Raw genomic sequence first — 21,879 nt, forward strand, 5'->3', positions numbered from 1 at the left:
TTAAGTATCATTATCAAACAAAGTAGCTACTAGATTGAGATTTTAAGCTTGTAAAATCTGTGCATGGAAGAATGAATGGTTTCTCTAATATTAATGAATGATCAGATATATGGAAAGAAGTAGTATTAAACTTTGTGTGACATTCTGACTGTACATGAACAGAGCCAGAGCACTTATAAAAAATGGTAACATATCATTGCAGTTTGATGTGGTCTAAACTTGTTCCTAATGACGTCTTGAAGTTTGGCCCTGTCCAAAAACATTTTTTTGAGGAAGGACAAATGATATAGCTGCTGCCTTCAAGGAAAGAGAAAAAGTGACATCCCAACCTTATATAAACTTAATGAGGTGAAGTAAAGATGTCTTCTGAAAAATTGGTGAAATAGATAAGGAGGTGGAACAAGAAAAGAAGCTTTTTAAGCACTAGAAACAGTTAAAGATGTTGAGGCATCTAATATTGCCAGGAACACTGCATGAAATGAGATTTTTGGCAGAGTGCAACTTCAGAGTTCTCTGAGGAGTCTAAAAGCAAAAAAAAAAATTTTTTTCCACACAGAACTATTTCTGAATCAGATGTTCTTTGGCATCTTAAACTGAATGTCTGTAATTACATCAGCTGTTTTGTGAGACTTCATTAGTTCAACCCACATTCTAGACCCATCTACTATAGGATACTGTGCTAAGCATTTCAGAAGGAATGAGATGATTAAGAACTTACTGTCTAGGAGTTCCCGTCGTGGTGCAGCGGAAATGAATCTGACTAGGAACCATGAGGTTGTGGGTTCAATCCCCAGCCGGCTTCGCTCAGTGGGCTAAGGATCCGGTGTTACCATGAGCTGTGGTGTAGGTGGCAGATGCAGCTCAGATCTTGCATTGCCATGGCTGTGGCATAGGCTGGCAGCTGTAGCTTCGATTAGACCCCTAGCCTGGGAACCTCCATATGCCGGGTGCAGCCCTAAAAGGCCAAAAAAAAAAAAAAAAAAAAAAAAAAAGAAAAGAAAAAAATAACTTATTGTCTAGAAAAGGAGAGAGCATAAATGCACAGGCATCTACAGTACATAGCAGAGTGAACCATCTGAAAGGATTCTGTGGACAAGACAGATGTCATCCTTCTGTCAAGATGAACGCTTCACGAAGGAGGGCGTGTGAACTGGATGTTGAATGTGTAGAATTTCGACAGTTTAAGATGGGATTGGGGTAAGAGTTAGGCTTTTGGCAAAGAAAGAGGCGTGAGCAAAGATGGAGCAGACGTGAAGATGTGAGACATAATTTAGGAACGGGGAGTAGCTGAGGGAGGGTGAAGTACAGATTTTCTGGAAGAACGTGGCGGGAGATAAAACAGGAAGTAGAGCTTGGAGCCAGGGCCTGCGAGGTTTTAAAAGTGAACTGAAGAGTTTTGTGACATCCCATCCGAAGACATCTTTACTTCACCTCATTAAGTTTATATAAGGTTGAGATGTCAGGCAGTGGGGAGTCCATGAAAACTTTTGAACAGCAGCAGGATAGGAGCTAATAGCTGTGTTTTAGGGTAGTTAACAGGAAGGATACAATGGAGTAGGGAGAAACGAGTCCCAAGAATTGAAATTACAGGGCAATTGCAGAGGCCCAGGCAAAAAATAATGACATAAGGTGTGGCGGTGGAAAAAGATAAGAAAGGAGAAACATTTGGTAGGTAGAATCAGCAGGACTGAGCCATGATTGTGTGGGGGAAGTAAAGGAAAAGAAAGGATTAAAAGGAAGATTTGCAACTAGGGCAGCAGTATTGCCATTATTGGAATATTAGGCAGAGGAGCTGGCTTGGGGAATTAAGATTTGTTAAGATAGTAGTTGAGGGAAGAAAAAAGATATTAAATCCTTGAAATGAATGAGTAGGAGCACATAAGAATAGTGAGGAAGAGAAAGAAACAGGAGGCTGAAGATGAAACCTTAAGAAATACTTAACCTTTGAGGGTCTGAATAGAAGAAAAGTTATCAAGAGCGGTCCAAGAGGGGAGGAGGGAATCAGGCCACTGTGTGATTAAAAGATCCCTCTTGTGCTGTGTGACCCTGTTTTACTTCAATCACTGCAGTTTCTACTGTCTCCAAGGTCCCTGCTGGACTCCCCCCAAGACACAGGCCTTTGTACCAATGAAGAACTCCCCGAATTTCTGGGAAATTGATTACAGTAGCCCTCTCCTCAACCCGATTCCATTTTTCTTTTTATTTAAACATCACAGGAGCTGTTATGACTGGTTATCAACAGAGGGTACAAGGAATTAGAGGCTTACATTCTCAGTTCCAAGATTATGTACCTTCCTGAGCTCAGCTGCTAGGTGAGATTCTGTGCGCTTAATTTCTCACTTGGGACAGACTCAGTGTGAGTCTCTTGCTTCTTTTCCTGTATGTTATGAGTGAGGGAGAGGCTGGCCATCATGTTTGTTCTCTCAGTCCACCTATGTATGACTTGGATACCAAGAGGCAAAAGAATTTTAGTGAGAGTTTGGTCCGTGGTATCGGATGCTCCACAGAGGAGGAAGTAGATGAGGATTAAGACAAGACCACTAGGTTTAGTGGTTTTGAGGTCACAGATGGCCTTTTAGAAGATAGTTTTAGTATATTGATATGGGTGGAAGAACCCAGGAAGTTAAAGAAGTACGTTATAAAGAACTTCTGTATGCTGTGGGTGTGGCCAAAAAAAAAAAAAAAAAAGATTGAACTTAACTATTGTAAACTACTCTTTCAGGAGGTGAATAGGAGGTGAGAGATAGGAGCACTAGGATGAAAGGAAGGCTTTTTTCTTTTTTTTTCTTTTTCCTTGTCTTTTTCAAAATGGGAAGCTGAACAAACATATTTGTAGGCAGAGGTCAGGGAGCCTTTGGAGAAGGAGAGAGCGAAGGTCCTGGGAGTAGAGTGTTCATTACCGACTCACGGATCTTGGAGGAGTTTGGAAAGAAGGATATCAAGAGTGTGGGTTGGAGTATTGGCACTGGAAATCAAAGGAGAAAGGACAAAAGGTGGATGGAGGTGGGGGAGCTCCCTGCTAGAGAGGACAGATGCGGAGGGAAGATATAACATGTGACCTCAGGCATCTCATTAAAGAAGGTGAGGCCACTTGCTAAGAAGAAGGAGAAAGGAGAGAGGAGAAAAGATGTGGGGTAATCGCAGTGAGAAATAGTTAAGTTATTGAGTGGTAGTGAGGACACAATGGAGGATAGATAATCTTATTTCTTACCTTTCTCTAGGAAGATTTATGTGGTTTTTGTTTGTTGCTTTTGTTTTTGCTTTAAAGGACAGAAGAAAATTCCATGGAAGTCTGTATTCAGAAATGTGAATTTTATTGTCAGCTAACTTGCCCCAATGCACCATATTTCAGATCTAGAAATATATAGACGATGATCATATTGCTACTGCTTATGGGTGGATCACAAAAAGGCAGTATACACTTAGGACTTGGTGGTTCTTTCAAGTGTTATGAGAAAACAGAATTTCTTCAGGGACTTGTTCTAGGAATGTAGCTTGGGATTTCACCAAGCATGTCTTTCCTGTCACTCAGTGGCATGGTTTTGCATGACACAGCGTCTGAGTCCTTTTGCTTCTGATTTCTTTTGTTTCATGTGAAAGATATTTCTCTAGGTTTGGAAATATACCAAATCAAGAAATAGCCTAATGTGTAAAAGATGTTTGACTCAATCCAAGAAGACTTTTAATTTTCAGAATTTGTGATGAAAAAGTGAAATATTACATATGGGTATCGCTGGTAGTTGGGAAAAGTGAGACATTAAATTCTATGTGGCCAACATCCATTGTGTTTAATGAACTTGAGCAACATCTGTGGAACACAGCACAGCTGAACCTTCTGCGAGGACTCTAGATAAAACAGATCCCATCCTTTTTTTCAAGGTGAATGCTTCATGAAGGAAGGACACATGAACTAGACAGTGTAATACAGATAGAATTTGGACAAATGAAGGATGGAGGTAGGAGGCTTTTGGCAAAAGAAATAGCATGAGCAAAGATGAAACAGAGGTGGAGATACGGAACATATTAAGGAAGCTTCTTTTCTTTGTTCCTTTTCTGAAAGGGAAGTTGAGGTAGCTGCTTGTGGAGAACACTCAGTCCAGGTAACATAACATCTTTCTTTGTCTTATTTTACTTTATTGGCAGTTGTCTGTTTTTTAAAATTATATATTGCTGCTCTTTTTTTTTTTTTTTTTTTTTGTCCTTTCTTTTATCTTTTTAGGGCCACACTCGCGGCATATAGAGGTTCCCAGGCTAGAGGTGGAATCAGAGCTACATATACCACAGCCACAGCAATGTGGGATCTGAGCCATGTCTGTGACCCACACCACAGCTCACGACAATGCCGGATCCTTAACCCACTGACCGAGGCCAGGGATCAGAGCCACATCCTCATGGTTCCTAGTTGGACTTGTTTCTGCTGCGCCATGATGGGAACTCCCATGCTGCTCTTAAATTGGAAAGAAAATAAAAGTCTTTAAGTTTTAGCAGTTGGTATATCCATTCATTTCAAATGAACACTGTTTTTAAACACCTACTGTATATGAGATGATGAACAAGATATAATTCCTGCCTTCAAACATGCATACTCTCTTAAGAGAAATTTCACCTTGGAAATTTTAATTATTTGAGTAAACTATGCTTCCCCCCAAATCTTTATTCTTTTTTTCCCCCTTTTCTTTTTTGGCCACCCCAGAGCATATGGAGTTCCCAGGTCAGGGATCAAACCTGTGTCCCAGGGCTCCAGAGATATTGCCAATACACTTGTGCCACAGTGGGAGCTCCCAAACTATGCTTCAGTGTTCAAAATATTAAACAGTGCAGGCAAACCAAATCGTGCATAGTATTTTACATTCCCATTGTGATTCTAGAGTTACACTGTCCAATATATTAACCACTAGCCACGTGTGGCTATGGAAATGAACGAAAATTAAATAAAAAATTCAGTCACATTCGTTATATTTCAACTGTTAGTATCCGCATATGTCCAGTGGCTCTTGTACTGAACAGCACAGGTAGTGAACATGTCCACTGCTGCAGAAAGCTCTGTTGAGCGGTGCTACTCTAGAGGTATAGAATATATTTGAATTGTTTGGGTCAGGCTTAGTTGTTCATCTCTGCAGCAAATTTTCATGAAATGCCTACCGTATACCAGGTATTGTGCTAGAGCTAGGTGATAAAGAAAAGTTCCTGCCTCAGTGAACTTTTCAATTTTATGAAGGACAGAGATAAATTAACAGGTGGATAAAATAGGATGCGATAAGTGCTACTCTGGGAGAAGAAATTTAAGAGGCTCTGAATATGTATAAGAAAAAGTACCGAAGCGAAACCCAAGGTTTACCTCTAGGGAAAGGTCAATAGATGTCAGCTTGGTTAAGGTGGAGAGGGTGAATGAAAGCGCAGTGTAAAATGCCTGGACGTAAAAAAAAAGTTACATTAGAGGGATTGAAAGATGTCCCTGGGGACCACATGATCTCTAAGTCTCAAAGGTCTCTTCATTCAGTTTTTGTTCTTTGTTTTTTTCACTTTTAGGACCACACCTGCGGTATATGAAAGTTCCTAGGCTAGGGGTTGAATCAGAGCTGTAGCTGTTGGCCTACGCCACAGCTGTGTCTGCGACCTTTACCACCGCTCATGGTAATGCCAGATCCTTAACCCCCTGTGTGAGGCCTGGGATCAAAACCGCATCCTCATGGATACTAGTGAGGTTCATTACCAGTGAGCCATGGTGGGAACTCCGAGAGTCTTTCTTTTTATGGTATATTTAAACTATTTTAAAAACAGGCTTCTTCCTTTTCTGTAAAGAGAAAAAGGTCCCGGGTCCCTCCCACTATTTGGGGAGCTTCTTACATCTATCTTATATCTGTAGACCCTACAGTTAGGGGAAGACAAGAAAAGGTGAAAGGAAATTGGAGAAAAGAAGGACCAAAGGGCTGAAAATGGCCAGAGCAAGTTTCAGAGAAATAGGATTGGTCATACGTGATGGGGAATGACAGTACCCTTTATCTAACTTGGATTCCCTGTCTCTAATAAAAAGTTCCGATCAACCATTTCAAAAGTTCATGTCCCCAAGTGGTTAACCTGGTATCATGGAATGTATTTATGTGAGAATATTTTTGATAAGGTATCTAAAAATTGAATTTCTATCCTGAGTCACTTCATTAGAAACCATGATAGAATTTTCCACACTGTATTTTGATGAGTCTGTGCACTTACAGTGTATGCAACCTGGAAGAAATTTAAATGCTATCATTTTATTTTTTTTGTAAGGCAACAAACAGTCACTGTAAGATCGAGACCTAAGGTTACACAGGGAGTCAGAGATGGAGTAGAATCAGGACACAAAAGAATTGTGTCTTTACTCAACCCTCACCAATTCCAGAGATTATTCTATGTATTATACAAAATACATTGCACATAATAAATCTCTCACATTTTGTAAATATTTAGCAGTTGTTGATTTATGCCCTACTGGCAGCCATCATGTCTCTGTTCTGCATTACGAAAGTCTGTTTATGTCTGTGTCAACATCATCTGTTTTAGCATGGAGGCTTCTGGAAGGCAGGGATCATGTCTTTATTTTGCATAATGCTTAGCATAGAGTTCTGTACATGAAGCTTTATTTTTATTTGATGATGATGATTTTCTCTATGTATTTCTTCTCTTTCCTGTCTTCAGATTGGTAAAAACTTCCGATAACAGTTGATCCAGTAGAACATAGAAGTAGGATTAACTGCTGAATGCCTAGTCAGGCTGGGCAGCAGAATGTCTCACACAGCAATATGAGGTCTTATGCCACCACAAAGAGGTACCCTCTTGTGAAAAGAAGCCACCCATGTTGGTTTTCATGAAGGAGAAATTTGGTGTCTAGTTTTACCACCAAGTACTTGTCAAATAAACTTGGTATGAAATCAAGACTGAATATAGTAAACAGAAAATTCAGATAAACGCTACAATGAAAAAAAATTCCTCTTTATTTTCTTTTCAGTTCTACTTGAGACAGGCTTCTGGAATAGTGTTAGAGGGAGGATTGAATGTAAGTTTGCTGAAATGAGGCTGGAGCCAAATGAATAAGGTCTCGGCACTTTTTGAAGATCCTCCAACTCTTGTTTTAACAAAAACAAATTTTACTAGTGTACCTTCCCTCAGATTGTACATCTTTTTGTTAATTTGCATCACTAAATTGTAAAATTGGGCTGCCAATGGCATTATGTGAGCACAGCCATCAAGTTTAGTTTTGTTAGAATATGGAGCTTAGTTTTGTTTCTAATTCCTAGAGTCTTAAGATAGCTTTTATATGTTTCCTTGGAAACCTTTCTTTCTCCCCTTGCCTTTTCCACCCTTTCTTTTGGCTTATGGTGAATTTTTATTATATTTCAAGGAACTTTTAGGGGTTACTTGCAACATATTTTATTATAGTCAATTTTTCACACAACATTTTTGTGTTGATCTATTATAAGTGACAGTTCTTGTATTATTTGACTTCTAGATTTTCATTTTTATGTTTTATTCTATAATCTATTGAGATTTATATGTATAAAATAACAAGTCTTATTAGAGGATTCAATGTTATCCTGAAATTTATTTATTTATTTATTTTATCCTGAAATCTAGATGATGATTTTTAGATTTTTGGAATGTTTCTGTTTGATTCTCCTGGGTTCCTTTGCTCAATACTTCTTTTTGAAAGTTTATGTTAGCATTGAAAAGTAAAGATATCCCAGGAATAAATATGTTTATTGTATCTGTAAGTATTATTAGGTTATTACTGATTCATTTGAAAACAGTCAAAAATTTTATCATGCTAGATATTCTTTGTAGTATATACATATATACATTTTTTGACAACTAAAACTTTCCTTTATCAATGATAACTTGGCTGTTCCTACCAAGAATAAGACTTTCTTTGTGAAATAACTTTATTAATATTATAAAATATAGAAATAGAAAATAAATATTCTGTACAAAGTATATAGATATAATATTCATCTATTGAGCAGATGAATCAAGTTCAGAGAAGTTAAATGGCTTATTCAAAGTCACATAGCTTGGTAGGACCTGGGACTCCAATTCAGGAATGATTTGACTCCATTTCATTTCCACAACATCACTTCATCTCTTCCTAAAAAAATTCAAATCTTTTATGATTAGTTTCTATAGGTGATATTTGTTTTCTTAATCATCAGTGAAGATTCTTGTTTTCTTCAGCTCAGCATTTCAGAAGAGCTTTTAGTTAGGCTTTTGTTCCCAGGCCCTGTCCCAAGATTTTAGGAACTTGAAATCATCAGAGTGAGTATAGGTATGTTAATATACCCACAATGTACCTAAGAGGAAATAAATTTAAGAGAAATATATTTTCAGGAACACTAGACAGAACCTGGGCATATTAATCAACAATGTGCCAGACTCTGAAAGGAATTTCTTCTCTAGATATAGCTTTAACGGAGAAATTATCTGAGGTCTGTACTTGCTTAACCTCTGAAATAGACAAGATCAGTCAAGAAAAAAGGAGGAGAAGTTTTTACTCACATGGTCTGTGTATCTCTGTCTGAGACACAGATCTTGTGCTGGTGATCAGAATGCAGACACAGTTTCAAAGACTACCTCTAGTCACAGCTTGAGGAAGAACATTATTCTGGGAAAGTTATACATTTTAAATCATTGACATAGAGATGCTTAGTCCTTAGCTGTATACTCCAGTTCCCTTAAAACTTATAGCTAAGTTATAGCTATATAAACTATGTATGTGTATGTGTCTATCAACATCAGTGTACAAGTAATAGATCTATGCATTGTGAAGAATTTTAGGGTATTTAGATGGGCAAAATGGAAAAAAAGTCACTGACTACAACAGAAAGCTATAAAAATTTTGGCCTTTTGGGTTTTTTCATAATACATACGTATGCAAACATACATAGAACCAAACACAGTATTCAGGTACAAGTAAAAAATAAACTTTAAAATGTGCTCACATTGATGAAAAATGTGACTCTAGGGCTATGGAAATAAATTAAGAACCAGAACACCAGTAAAATACTAATAAGTGATGTAGAACCAGTAAGAAGTAAAATACAGATGGCTGAAATTTTAATGGCTTGGAGCAAAAGTTTGGAATAATCACAGTAAAAAACGGGTAACTGATTAAATCAGTGTGGTGAACAATGAAAGATATGACACAAAGAAAGATTCCTGGTATCTGTGAGGAAGAGGGACCCAAGAAATGGAACTAAAAAAGTATTTAGAGAATTGATATAGCAAAACTTCTCTAAAATGAAAAAACTTGCAGATAAAAAGACGCATTGAATACTGAAATTGGTGAAGAAGAATCAGTATCAACTCATATCCTGGCTGTTTCTGAAGAAAAACTTCAGTCATTCATTCAAAAAGCAAAAGTCATCTGCAAGGGAGAAAACTAGACTGGTTTCAGACTTCTCCACAGCAAAGTGCAATACTAGAGAAACAGTGTCAGAAAAGTTCAGATGCAAGAAAGTATGACTAAGAACACTCTGTCTAGGCAAGCTGTTGAGGAATAAAGGCATTAGGCATATTATAATCTTCAAATGTGAGAGAACCCAGAGATTACAGCATCTCTGAGATCTTCCTGGAAAAACCTACTTGTTAAAATTTAGCCAATGAAGAGATGAATCAAAATAAAAAATGGTTTTGAATATAAATACATTTATGTATAAATAAGATTTAGAAACTATAGAAACTATGGTAACAGTACAGTGTGAACATTATACATCATGGTGAAATAAAATTGGGAGGTAGGTGGAAGGGAAATGGAAATTTTTAATCACCTTATCTTTCATAGCAACAATTCAGTGTAGTCTAAAATTTAAAATAGTTTTAAAGTAATATTAATCTCCTCTATGATTTTATCATTTTTGTTAAACTTGGGTTTTTTATAGTTATTCTTTCTGAGTGAAGAAACAGTTATTTAAGGTTTAAAATTTCTTCAGTTTCATTTCAGCTTCTGTTATTTTCAAATAAAATGAAAATTGATATATTTTTATTTTTAAAGTGAATACACTCCTATCCCAGAAATAATACATTTATTTTGTTCATTTATCCATCCGTATTATGAGTAGTTGTCTGAAGTGACAGTCACTGAATGTTAATACTGAATATTTCTCAATGGTGAGATTTTGGATCATTTGTGACTTTTTTTGTTACATATTTTGTATTATTTGAATATTGTTAGACTCTTTTAGTGCAAATGATGCAATGAACTTACTACCCTGAAAAATGGATTTACACCTATACAGTTTTTCAAATACACGGTTTAAAATCCTCATTTCTTTTAAAATTTATCATGACCATTTTCCTCTTGCTGTGATGTTTAACAGCTCCCAGTATTTTATGGCTGTGACATATTTCTCCTTCCAATCCTGATCTCAGTTTCTTCATCTTCTAATTACTGAGTTGGATTAGATTAGTGTTTCCCATCTTTCTCTTTAAACTGTAGAACCTTTCCAATAAATAAAACAATTTATAACTCTTGGAATACAGTTTCAAAGCTGTACAGATTAGGTAATATCTAAGGTTTATTTCATTTTACCAGAAAAATTAGTTTTTTTTCCTTAGGAATTTTTTTTTTTTTTTTTTGAGTGACTGACTGTTCTCCATGTGTTCAAAAAAGAAAAGTCAAGTAATAGCCATATCTTAAGAAATTTAAAGTGAAAGGGAAGGGCCTCTAAAAAACTATCTCATCTATTTCCCTAACTTTTAGATCTAAGGAAACCAAATTTAAGTTGCTTAAGTAACATTACACAGCCCACTGAAATGAATGAGACTTGAACCCAGATCTTCTGACTTCCTATGCTAATCTTTCCTCTTATAGCACATGTGAATATATATTTTTAAATGATGGGCAGGAAAGATGCAATTTTATCTTAACTTACTTCACATGTAGACTATCTTGTAAATGTCAGGAAATACACTTAATTTATAGTGTTTTTGTTTTCTTCCTCATGAAAAAAGATCAGCGGTGCAGGCTTTTATTGAACTCTTACGTTCCAGGAGTTAGAAAGGAAAGTGAGTGGGATTTTGGTGAGGAAGAAAGCATTTACTTGTCAAGGATTTGGAATTTACTGTGGTTAGTGAGATTAAAATAAAACTAAAACTTGACTTGGCAAAGGATTAAAAACAAAACAGCTCCAGAGTGTGTGCACATTGTGGAGAAGATGCCGTTTTTTCCTTCAGGCGTCCAAGGAGGAAGGGAATATTGTTTCTTTGTGTTGCCGGAGTTGATTTATTTAGTTATGATTTCACAAACCCCAGAAAACATTGCACAATATTAACCAGAACAAATGGTGGTTTTTTTTTTTTTGTTTGTTTGTTTTTTTTTTTTTTTTTTAGTATCTCCCCCCTTCAGGTTTTCCAAATAAAACAGCGTGTTTTTTTTTTGTTTTTTTTTTTTTCCCAAATTGTTTAAATGGCTCTGATTATGTTTGACTGTTGGGTGTGGCAGGTTTTAGAATCTTAAGTGGTAGTACAGGTTCCTGAACAAGAAAGAGAATTAAAGGTGATGTGACTTGATTACTGGAATGTGTAGAATGTGAAGTCCCGAGAGGTATTCGGGTCGCCGCAGGCTGCTCTTCATAATAGACCCTCTTGTTAAAAGCCCTATTATTATTGGAAATTTATTTTGGAAGCCACTAAAGCAGAAATTTGACAGGAAAGTAAAACAAACCACCTTGTCTCATATTTCCTTTCCACACAGGCCTTTTGAAGAGATATCTTAAATATTGTCAAGTCTCAATTATCCTGGGAGAGCTTAGCATTAGCCCCATCCTCACAAACTGGAATTAAATGCACATGGCATTGCACTAGGTGCAGTGGAGACAATTAGCAAACAAGATCCTTATCCTTTTGCAGCGTACTAAGAGTTAGTTGATAGGCCAGCATGTAATTCAACAAATCCCAATCTCATTTTTCCACACTCTCTAAACACCCCCTCCCTTCCAGTATTCTCTGTCTTCTTTAATGGCTCCCCATCCGCTCAGCCAGAAACCTCACATCCATCTTGAGTCCTTATGTTCTTTTAGGTTCCCCAACCAATCTGTCAACAAGTCCTGTCTCTCCTATCTCCAAAATTGCTTTTGAATATGTTTGTTTCCTTTTCTCCATTCTCATTGCCCTGTTTAGGCCCTTTTCATCTTTCATTTCAATTCTTAGGAGAGCTGCTTATCTACTTTCAGGCTATTTTCCGGTCCATCCTCCATACTGCTGTCAAATCTCTTTCTTTAAAGACAGAACTAATCACATCATTCTCTGGCTTGAAAACTTTTGATGGGCTCCCATTACATTTAAGGGATAAATTCTAAAAACTTCTTAGCTTGTCACAAAAATGTTTCGTAATCTGGCCCCAATCTACTTATTCTCACCTCATTTTTTGCCACATCCTCTCACCCCCATTTCCAAATACACAGAGACATTTACACTTGTCCCACCAGCTTCCTCATTAGTTTCCTGGCTTGCCATCTCCTTGTACTTTTGATCATACTGTTCCTTGCCCCATGCACACAGAATACTCTTTCTTGACTGCCATCATCCCCAATCCCAGTTGCCTCCCCTCCAACCCCAGAAATTGTTGACTGTTTTCAGTTTGATATCTATCCTTCACAGCAGAGCTTTTTTTGTGCATTGCCTTAGAGATAGACATATGGGTAGATAAGTAGGCTTGTGAAAGACATATAGTGCTGTGTGTGCGTGCGCTTCCCCCCCCTCAAAAATATCATATGTATTGCCTCTCATTGGGCAAACTTGCTTTCTAGATTCTCCACTTATCTTGGAGGTCTTTTCATTTTAGCATATAGAGATGATTTACTACATTTTTTCAGCTTCTACCACATAGTATCATCTTTAGGGCTAGTTAGAATTTTCCTTTTCTGTTGGTAATCTCATATGGTCAATTAGAAGGTAAAAGAAAAAAATTATAGCAAGCACGTATAGATTCTGATGCCAGTTAAACAAAGGAAGACGTTTGCAATTGCTGGCTGGGGGAAGGAATGTTTTCCTTAAAAATTAGGCTGTCTTAGAAACTCTGTTGGACCCAGTTCAAAGAATATCACCGACATTAACACCCTCTCCCCTCCCCCACGCCCCCAGCTATTGGCGTTGCTGGAAATTAAATGTAACCAGGGCTCTTTATGGTATGTGTACATCTGTTTTTTCCTTTTCCATATGCTTAAGTCCTCCCTCCACAATTGCTTCTGTTTAGCACTTAATTTAAATTCCCAAATTAAGTCAAGAGGCGAATTTGAAATCTGTACATTGAAAGAGTTTGATGATCTTCGAGGCCTTTTAGAGCTCTAGAATTCTTTTAAGTTAGAGATAGTTTTATTTCAGGGAATATATTCTGATAAAATTAAATTTTCTTTATTTAGGTTGTAGCTAACTGTGACTAAAAGTAATTTAATAATATTGAGATAGATGAAACTTGTGCTACTTGTCACTATTCCTTGAAGCATATTTATGAGACTGACATGCTGCCTACGGTGCTAATGAAGCACCTTTGAAGAATGATCATTTAATGTTCAAAGTAAACCACTCAAAGGACTTAATAACTGTCAAGTATTATTATTACCTCCAAGCTGTAGACTTAACTAGATTGGACTATTAGTATCTAATTTTTTTCTTTTTTCTTTTTCCCTATATAAAGCTAAGAAATGTAGAACTTAGTCAAGTGAAAGTGAATGGGAGATTGCTTCTGAGAAAGTATTTGTGAGATGTTTGCACTTGTAATACTTTTGAGTGTTTAAAGATTTAGAGGTACCACCAAATACCAGGAGCAAAAGGTTAGGAGTCAGGAATGGGGGAATCCGTTTCAGCCCATCACTGCCTCACTGGGTAATTGCAGGTCACTCCTTGCTTTTAAAATTTCCCATGTGTAACATGTAGTAGATTATTTCTGACTCTTAATTTGCCCAGGAATGTTTTGTGAAATAATAAAGATAACCACTGCCAGTTATTTTGTGTTCTTGGTAAAGATTCTGTGTAAATTAATAGTGCTAGGGTGGTTATTGCATAATTTAAGAAAGTTCTTGAAAGTGAGGGAAGGACCCAGAATAGGTCACCTAAAGATTTTATCATTTTTCTTAGGCCAATGAAAAGTTTTCTGCGTTTGATAGAGCAATGCTGAAAACTACTATCAAAGTTAAGGTTTGTAACATTGTGGGAGCTGATCTTGATGTATACAGTTCTTTCCAAATTTCATGTTCTGAGTCATTTGATGACTTTTACAAAAGTTAGTGACCCACCTTTAAGGTGTTTTTTTTTTGGGGGGGGTGTTATATTTGTCTTTTTATATTTGTTGAAATATTCTTCATGAGTCCTGGCATTTAGATAAGCTTGGAGTAGAAAGTCATATGTAAAATTTGTCATTTCACTTGGTGGAGAAAATTTGCCACTTTTTGGTGGAGTTATTGTGTCAGGTTCTCTTTCTGAATTCCGTTTTTCATCTTCTTGTGACTGGTTGTTTTTTTGTTGTAAAAACCTGTGAGAGACTCTAAACGTCCTTGAAAAATACTCGTTTTTTCTTTTGGTTGAAACAGAACGCTAGTAAACTTTCTCTTTAAAGAAAAAACAATTGCGGACAAAAGGAGATACTTCTTTGAGCAAAGAGTTTTAAAGAAATGCATTCTTTTCTCATTGTACTTCTTTCCAAATTAATGTCACCCCCGGGGGTGTGAGAATTCTTTCAAAGTTTAATGTCCAACTGGTGAACAAAACTGACGCTTGATTGCATGGAGGCCAGCAGTGTTTGCTGTGTATTTTCTGCATCTGGAGACTATTCCGTTGTGATGTGAAAAATTAAGATTACAATTTTTAAAGTATATATTTCACAATCAAAGTATTTATAAACACATATGAAACTTGTTCCACGTGTAACCTATGCTGAAATGGAATGGTCGTGTTTATAACTCAGTAGGTAAACTACTCTGGAATGCTTCAGGCCCATCTCGGCTGAGGCAAGACATTTTGAACTGATAATGTAAGGAAGGGTCTGTTTCTTTATTTAGCAGTTTCATATGAATCTAAAAAAGATGGCTGATGTCTGGTTACTTCCAAATTTAAGTTTGCTATACTAATGCCAGTAGAACTTGTTTTCTTTCTGTTTGTAGATTTAATAGTTGGTCTTGGAATATGGATTTGCAGGTTAAAAAAAAGTTTGCTTTTTCTTTTTTTTTTTTTTTTGCTTTTTAGGGCATATGGAGGTTCCCAGGCTAGGGGTCTAATCAGAGCTATAGCTGCCGGCCTACACCACAGCCATAGCCACAGCAACTCGGGATCTGAGCTGCATCTGTGGCCTACACCACAGCTCACGGCAACCCACTAAGTGAGGCCAGGGATCGAACCTGCAACCTCATGGTTCCCAGTCGGATTTGTTTCCACTTCTCTGCAACGGGAACTCCAAAAGTTTACTTTTTTTGATTCCTCTTGAACTTTAGAATTCAAATCAGTCAAATAACTGGGAAGGGTGTTTAGGATACCATTGACATTCTTTGCGTTTCTGTCATTTTTCCACCTGCAAACTTAAACTGAATTGCAGTTTTGCACTTAAAGATAAATTGCTGTGAAAATAAAGGCAGTTTAATAGCATTATAGAAAACTTGAAAAATGGAGAGAGGAGAACGAACTGTTATAGATAGGATTTGAGGTAAGTTTTAAAGGATACATGGTTCTTGATGTATTCCAGACTATCCCTTGGACATTTTTTGATCTGTGTGACAGTTGTGTGTTATATGTTTTACGACCATGTGGTCTTCCTGCTTTGATGGAAAGAATTGGATATTTATTCTCTACCTACACTATAATCTTTTAAAAAAATTCTAATTTAAAAAATTTTTAATTTTTATTGTATTTGATTTACAGTGTTAGTTTCCAGTGTAAAATGACTCAGATATATATATCTGAACATATATATATATATTCTGAACACATACACACACATATATATATATATAAAGAACATATATATATATTCTTTTTCATATTCTTTTCCATTATGGTTTATTACAGGATATTGAATATAGTTCCCTGTGTTATATGGGAGGACCCTGTTGTTTCTCTCTTTTATATATAATAGTTTCCATCTGCTAATCCCAAACTCCTAATTTATCCCTCTCCCACCCCCTAAAATATAATCTTAACATTTTTCCATCTATAAAATGATAGTAGCTATATAATTTGAGATTTATTTAATTCAGTGGAGGCAGACCTTTTAAGGTTGTAGAAATGACTTGTCACATTAGCCCATTCTTCTGTGTTTAAGAATGGAACCATATCCTTTGGGGGGGGGCATAAAAGTAAAGATTAGGCTCCTGAGATTGTTTGAGTGCTTTATCATGTTCTAGCTGGTGATATTCTTAACCATTTTATATGCAGCATCTGGTTTATACGAGACCCTATAATTAGTCAGTAGTACTTCTTTGCCCTGTCTTTCAAGATTTACAGTGTACCTCAGGTGGTGTCAGGTAGCAGGCAGAAGACTGAATAGCTAACTCTCTTAATTTAGGAAAACTTTGTATTCTTGATACCAATATTGTTAAAAATAAAATGTGATTAAAAATCATTTTCCCTCTTTGTTTGATATGATTGATAACTTTACCATCTGAACTACCTAAGAAGCGTAAGCTTCTTGGGTGTGGTTTTATTCTTAGCATAGCTGGGAAGAACCTAAGCTTTAGAGGGGTTAGGTTTGTGGTGTGTTCTGGAGTGTTATGCAAGGAAGAATGATTAGGCCAGGTGCCTTTCATGTCTGTATCTGCCAGAGTAAAAAGCTTTAGAGACAAGGGTTTGTCTCAGTAAAAGTTTTCATGTGTTCTCCTCTCAGGGCAAAATGGCTTTTTAATACACACAAGAGTCCAAATACTTCATAGGTAATCAATCTTAAAAAAAGACATGTTTGTTTTCTGATAAGTTATCAAATTGATACACACTTCTTTTGTGTTCTGCTTAAACTCTAATTATCAGAGAAATCTTGTTAAACAGGATTTTTTGAAATGAAGCCCGTTAATTACATCAGATCCTTTGGTTTTATGTGGAACTACTGTTATCGAATGAATTGAGAGCTGATTGTGCAACTGTTCTTTTGGAAAATTCTTCATCTCAAATTTTGCTTCAGATCCATGACTTTTAATGCTAACGGCGTGAGGAGAGGCAACACAAGATATTTAAGCCTAATTCTTTTCCTTAAAAATCTCTCAGTGATCAAATTGCCTTGAAGAGTAGATCCCAAACAAGGGTTTGGGATTGGTTAGTTTTAAGACATTTTATCAAACATTCTTCTAAGGACAGGTCTATGCTGGCTATACCCATAGAAATCAAAATTATCAACATAGTGATGACAATATAATTAGCCACATCTATCAGCAGTGTATAATCAACCATATCATAGGCTGCTGAAAGGTCCACTGTGGTAAAAATTCTGCCTCTACCTTTCACTCTCATTAATGACTTAAGGATTTTGGACTGAACTCTCTAAGTGACCTTAAATCTAACCTCAGATCTACTTTGTACTTCTAGGTAAATAGTGTGCAAAATTAGGAAACTAGATCAAAACGTAAGTCACCTTACAGCTAGGATAAATTATAGTAGATTTAGAAATTAACAGTAAGAAGTTTTAGTGAGTAGGACCCTCAAAGAAGGCCAAAGTTAGTGTCTGTTGCATTCAGACTTTTTAAAAAACTTTGTCTAAACTGATTCTATGTAAATTGTTCATGCTAAGTATTTGCATTATATAGTTCTATCCCTTTGTACTTCCTATTTGATGAAGTTTTCAAACTGTGGTTTGCTAAGGGGGAAAAAAACCCAAACCCAAACCACATAGGACAAATTGAATTACAAACCTGGTGTGGTCCTTTAACTCAATTACATCTAATTTGTGTTATTTTAGTCATCCTGGGTGGCAGCTGTTCTGTATGATTGCCCACAAACATTTTCAATGAAAGAATTTGTCCTGATTATAACTGCTTAAGATTGGTAGTAGCCTATTTTTATTTTAAGGCCAAAGTTATAGATTAATTTTGTGTTATCGGGGCCATTTTAAAAATTGAAAATTTAGTTGGTTTGTTCTTTGAATTGACTTAAAAATAAGCATCTAATGTTTATTTTAAATATTGATTTTTAAGATAACTTCACCTCATTTTCTTATTTCTTAAGCTTCTACTTAAGCTTCTCCTAAAAATATCCTCTTAATTACTTCATTCAGGCAGTTATCAATTTTAGATTTTGATATATCTAAATAAATATTTTGACATTATAAACCAACATTTGGAATGATCTGTAAAGAAAGACAGGAAAGAATATGGATTTAGGATTGTTCAGTATAATTGAGATGGAGGTTTCAGTTAGGATTGTTAGGATTGAGTCTAAAATGCAGCTAAATTTACAGATATGATGAATTTGTAAATTCTTCAGATTTTATAGAAATTGAAGCCAAAGGGACTGATGCAAAAAGTCACAGGAACCACTTATATGAATAGTGTCTAACAAGTGATACTAACTTGTCCTTCACTCATCTTTCTGTCTTGAATAATCACTTATTTTCTGGGGATTCATCTTCTGAGTAAAATATTCCATTTATGTCATTGAGTATTACTAACTTGGGTAGTAAGAGGACACTTAAATGCCTTTTTTTTTTTTTTTTTTTTTTTGTCTTTTTGCCATTTCTTGGGCCACTCCCGTGGCATATGGAGTTTCCCAGGCTAGGGGTCTAATCCGAGCTGTAGCTGCCAGCCTACGCCAGAGCCACAGCAATGCGGGATCCGAGCCGCGTCTGCAACCTACACCACAGCTCATGGCAATGCTGAATCGTTAACCCACTGAGCAAGGGCAGGGATCGAACCCGCAACCTCATGGTTCCTAGTCGGATTCGTTAACCACTGCGCTACGACGGGAACTCCTTAAATGCCTTTTTAATATTAGAGGTGAAATCTGCAGCATATATAGGTGCCCAAGAGAACATGCATCATAGAAAGACTAGTTTTTTGAGGTGGGAGACAGTGCTAGGTAGGGAATTATAGTAAAGAGATACTGCCCAACAGAGAAGAAATAAATGAAAAATCTTAATTCCTTAAAATGTTATGATATGTGAATATGTTTGGTATGTCTTTGGTAAAGACATTATCTTTCTACTACATTCAGTAATTTTAAATTAGGAACTGTACATCTACTATAGGTCAGATATTATTCTAGGTACTGAGACTTCAAAGATCAATAAGCTACAAGTCCTTGCAGGGAAGGAACTTACATGTATAGGGGATGGGAAACATGTAAATAGTAATTTATAGCACCAAGTTGTAGGTAATGTGATAGAAGCTTGAATAAATTCAAAGCTTCTTCTTTTGCTAGTGGAAAGTATAGGACTAAAGTTAGTTATGTCAGGTTAAAATGTAGGCATTTTTAAAACAATACTACTATATGTGAGACATACCTTTCACGAGCCATTTAGTCAGTTACTAGTTGACCTGTTGATTTAGGAATAAAATTAGGTTTGTCGTGTCTATCAGCTGCCTGCACTATTTCCCTATCATTCTTAAGGAAGAAAGTAGCAATTTGATCACCTTTTAGTCTAAGGATTTTCTTGTACATTAGCTCATTTTAATTAGCTGTGAACTATAACAAGTTAAATAACGTTTTAAAAATCTTTCCTCATCCTATATTCTTTTACTTCTGATTCTATCTACCTATCTATGACTTGAAAGCCTCCCACCCCTTGTTTTTCAATGGCAGTTTTTTGTTATTTGTTTTAAATCTCTCCTGCTTTTCTAACCTTATTTGATGTCCCTTTTGTTGGCTTCAGTCTAGATTAGTTATCTATTGCTAAAACAAGTTACCCTAAAATTTGGTGGCTTAAAGCAACGAACATTCATTATCTTACTGTTTCTGTGAGCTCGTAATACCATATCTGTTTTATTCACATGTACATGATAAATATTCAGACATTCAACAAATACTGTTGAATGCTTCATAAGTGAATGCGATTATTCTAGTATCTCATCGCTTCACACCTAAATGATCTATCTACTTCCTCGTTGGCTTCCAGTCTTTATCCCCATGCTGCTGTTAAAGCGCTCTTTCTAAAGAAATTCATGCTGCCTCTTCTCTGATCATTAACCAGCTGTGATTCTCATTGGACTAACTTTAAGTTTGTTATTTATCTTCTTGGCATTCAAAGCATTCCATATACTGGCCTCATCTTATTTATTCAACCATGTTTCTTAACAAACACCTGCTTTTGTTAAACTCTTTATTAATACCTTATATCAACCCCCAATCCCATCCATAATACTATGTTCAATTTTATTTTTTTTCTCGCCTTTGTTACAGATTTTCTCCCAAATCTTATTGATTCCCTCTTTCAAATCTAATTGTGTTCCTTTCACCTTTTCCATGAAGTCACTTTGAACTTATCTGGTCCACTCTAGTTTTTAACCTTCCAAACAGTGTATTTTTTTTATCTTAAGTTGGTTTGAGTTAATTTCCCTTCCGAACTAGAATTCCACTTATCTGAGAGCAAAATTCTTTTCCTTTTTGAGCTCTAGTATACTGAGTCTATAAGTACATATTGGTTGATTGAGAATTAGAAAGCTTGACTCACCTGTAAAAAACCCTCTTTGCAATGCTGCTGGATGAATTTTAACTCCCAGAGCCATAAATGAGGATGAGCTGGGGTTTCAGGACAGTTTGGAACTATTTCATCATTTACCTGGAGACATATTGCTCTATGAAGTGATCAATTTAAAAAATGCTCCCTCTAGCCAACAATCAAAACTGGCTTTTAGCCTTGAACTATCAAAGCAAAACTTTCACAGTTGCCTAGAGCAGAACAGGTATTAATTAAGTAGCAGGCAGTTCAAGGTCTTTGATCCCTAGCCTGCCTCAGCTGTGGCCCTGACCAAGTCCTTTGGCATAGATAAGCAGAACAAGGAATTTACTTTTATCTTTTCTTAAAAAGTTTCATGGATTTGATTCACAAAGAAATAGTAATCATAGAAATTTTGTGTTAGCATCTTCTCATTCACCTAGAAGAGTTAAAGTTAGATAATAATATTAATCAAAGTAGAAGAACACATATGGCTGAAAATATTGTTGGGGCTAATTGGGTTCCATAATACTTGATATTACCAGCTATTTTGCATCTGCTCTGGAAATGAGGCCTGAGAGTCAGTGGGAAACAAAGCTCTAGGTCTTTTGGTAGCTTTAGGTTTAGTTTTGAAATAGGAGGGAGGGGGATAGGGCACAACTTAAAAAAAAAAAAAACTCTTGGGAACACAAGAAAAACTGGTTGGAACCAACTAGGTCCAAGATGGTGGGAAAGTCAACTTCCTGTGGACCTCCAACCTCATTATACACTCATTGTAATACATTAGCTAAATGACAGGCCCAGGGGGCCAGGACAGTGCTGAGGCCAACCATAAATCCTGGAAATCCCCGCTCCTTCCCCGAAATAGTTGGAATAATCTTCTCACTCATTCCCACTCATTTGCCTATGAAATTACCCAGTCCATAAGGAATCACCACCCCATATTTTGTGACCTCTTGGCTTCTGAGGGGGCACACATTCTGTGTATCTCTCTCAGTAAATCTACTTCTTACCTGTTACTTGCCTCTTGCTGAAATCCTTTTGTACCGATACACAAAGAACCTGAACTTTTTTTTCTTTTTCTTTTTTTTTGTCTTTTCAGCGCCGCACCCGTGGCATATGGGGGATCTCAGGCTAGAGGTCGAATCAGAGCTGTAGCTGCCAGCCTACACCAGGCCACAACAATGCTGGATCCGAGCCGCATCTGCAACCTACACCACAGCTCACAGCATTGCTGGATCCTTATCCCACTAGGCAAGGCCAGAGATTGAACCTGTGTCCTCATGGAT

General features: G+C 36.5%; 1 protein-coding gene across 33 annotated transcripts in view; it reads left to right on the forward strand.

The window, feature by feature from the left end:
- RAD51B (RAD51 paralog B) overlaps nucleotides 1–21,879 on the forward strand; it is a 790,317-nt gene that overhangs the window by 95,506 nt on the left and 672,932 nt on the right. For 7 of the 33 annotated variants that reach the window (XM_084969556.1, XM_084969554.1, XM_084969561.1 and 4 more), the window contains one exon: nucleotides 14,104–14,163. The exons of the other annotated variants lie outside the window; for them this stretch is intronic. In XM_084969556.1, coding sequence (XP_084825682.1) covers nucleotides 14,104–14,163 — 60 coding nt within the window. The remainder of the gene's footprint in view (nucleotides 1–14,103; nucleotides 14,164–21,879) is intronic. 33 annotated transcript variants of the gene reach the window in all.

This window comes from Sus scrofa, chromosome 7 (genome assembly GCF_054392235.1).
Source record: "Sus scrofa isolate SSC_HxYL_T2T_F1_AM1 chromosome 7, Sscrofa_HxYL_maternal_Yorkshire_Landrace_v2.0, whole genome shotgun sequence".
Lineage (NCBI taxonomy): Eukaryota > Metazoa > Chordata > Mammalia > Artiodactyla > Suidae > Sus > Sus scrofa.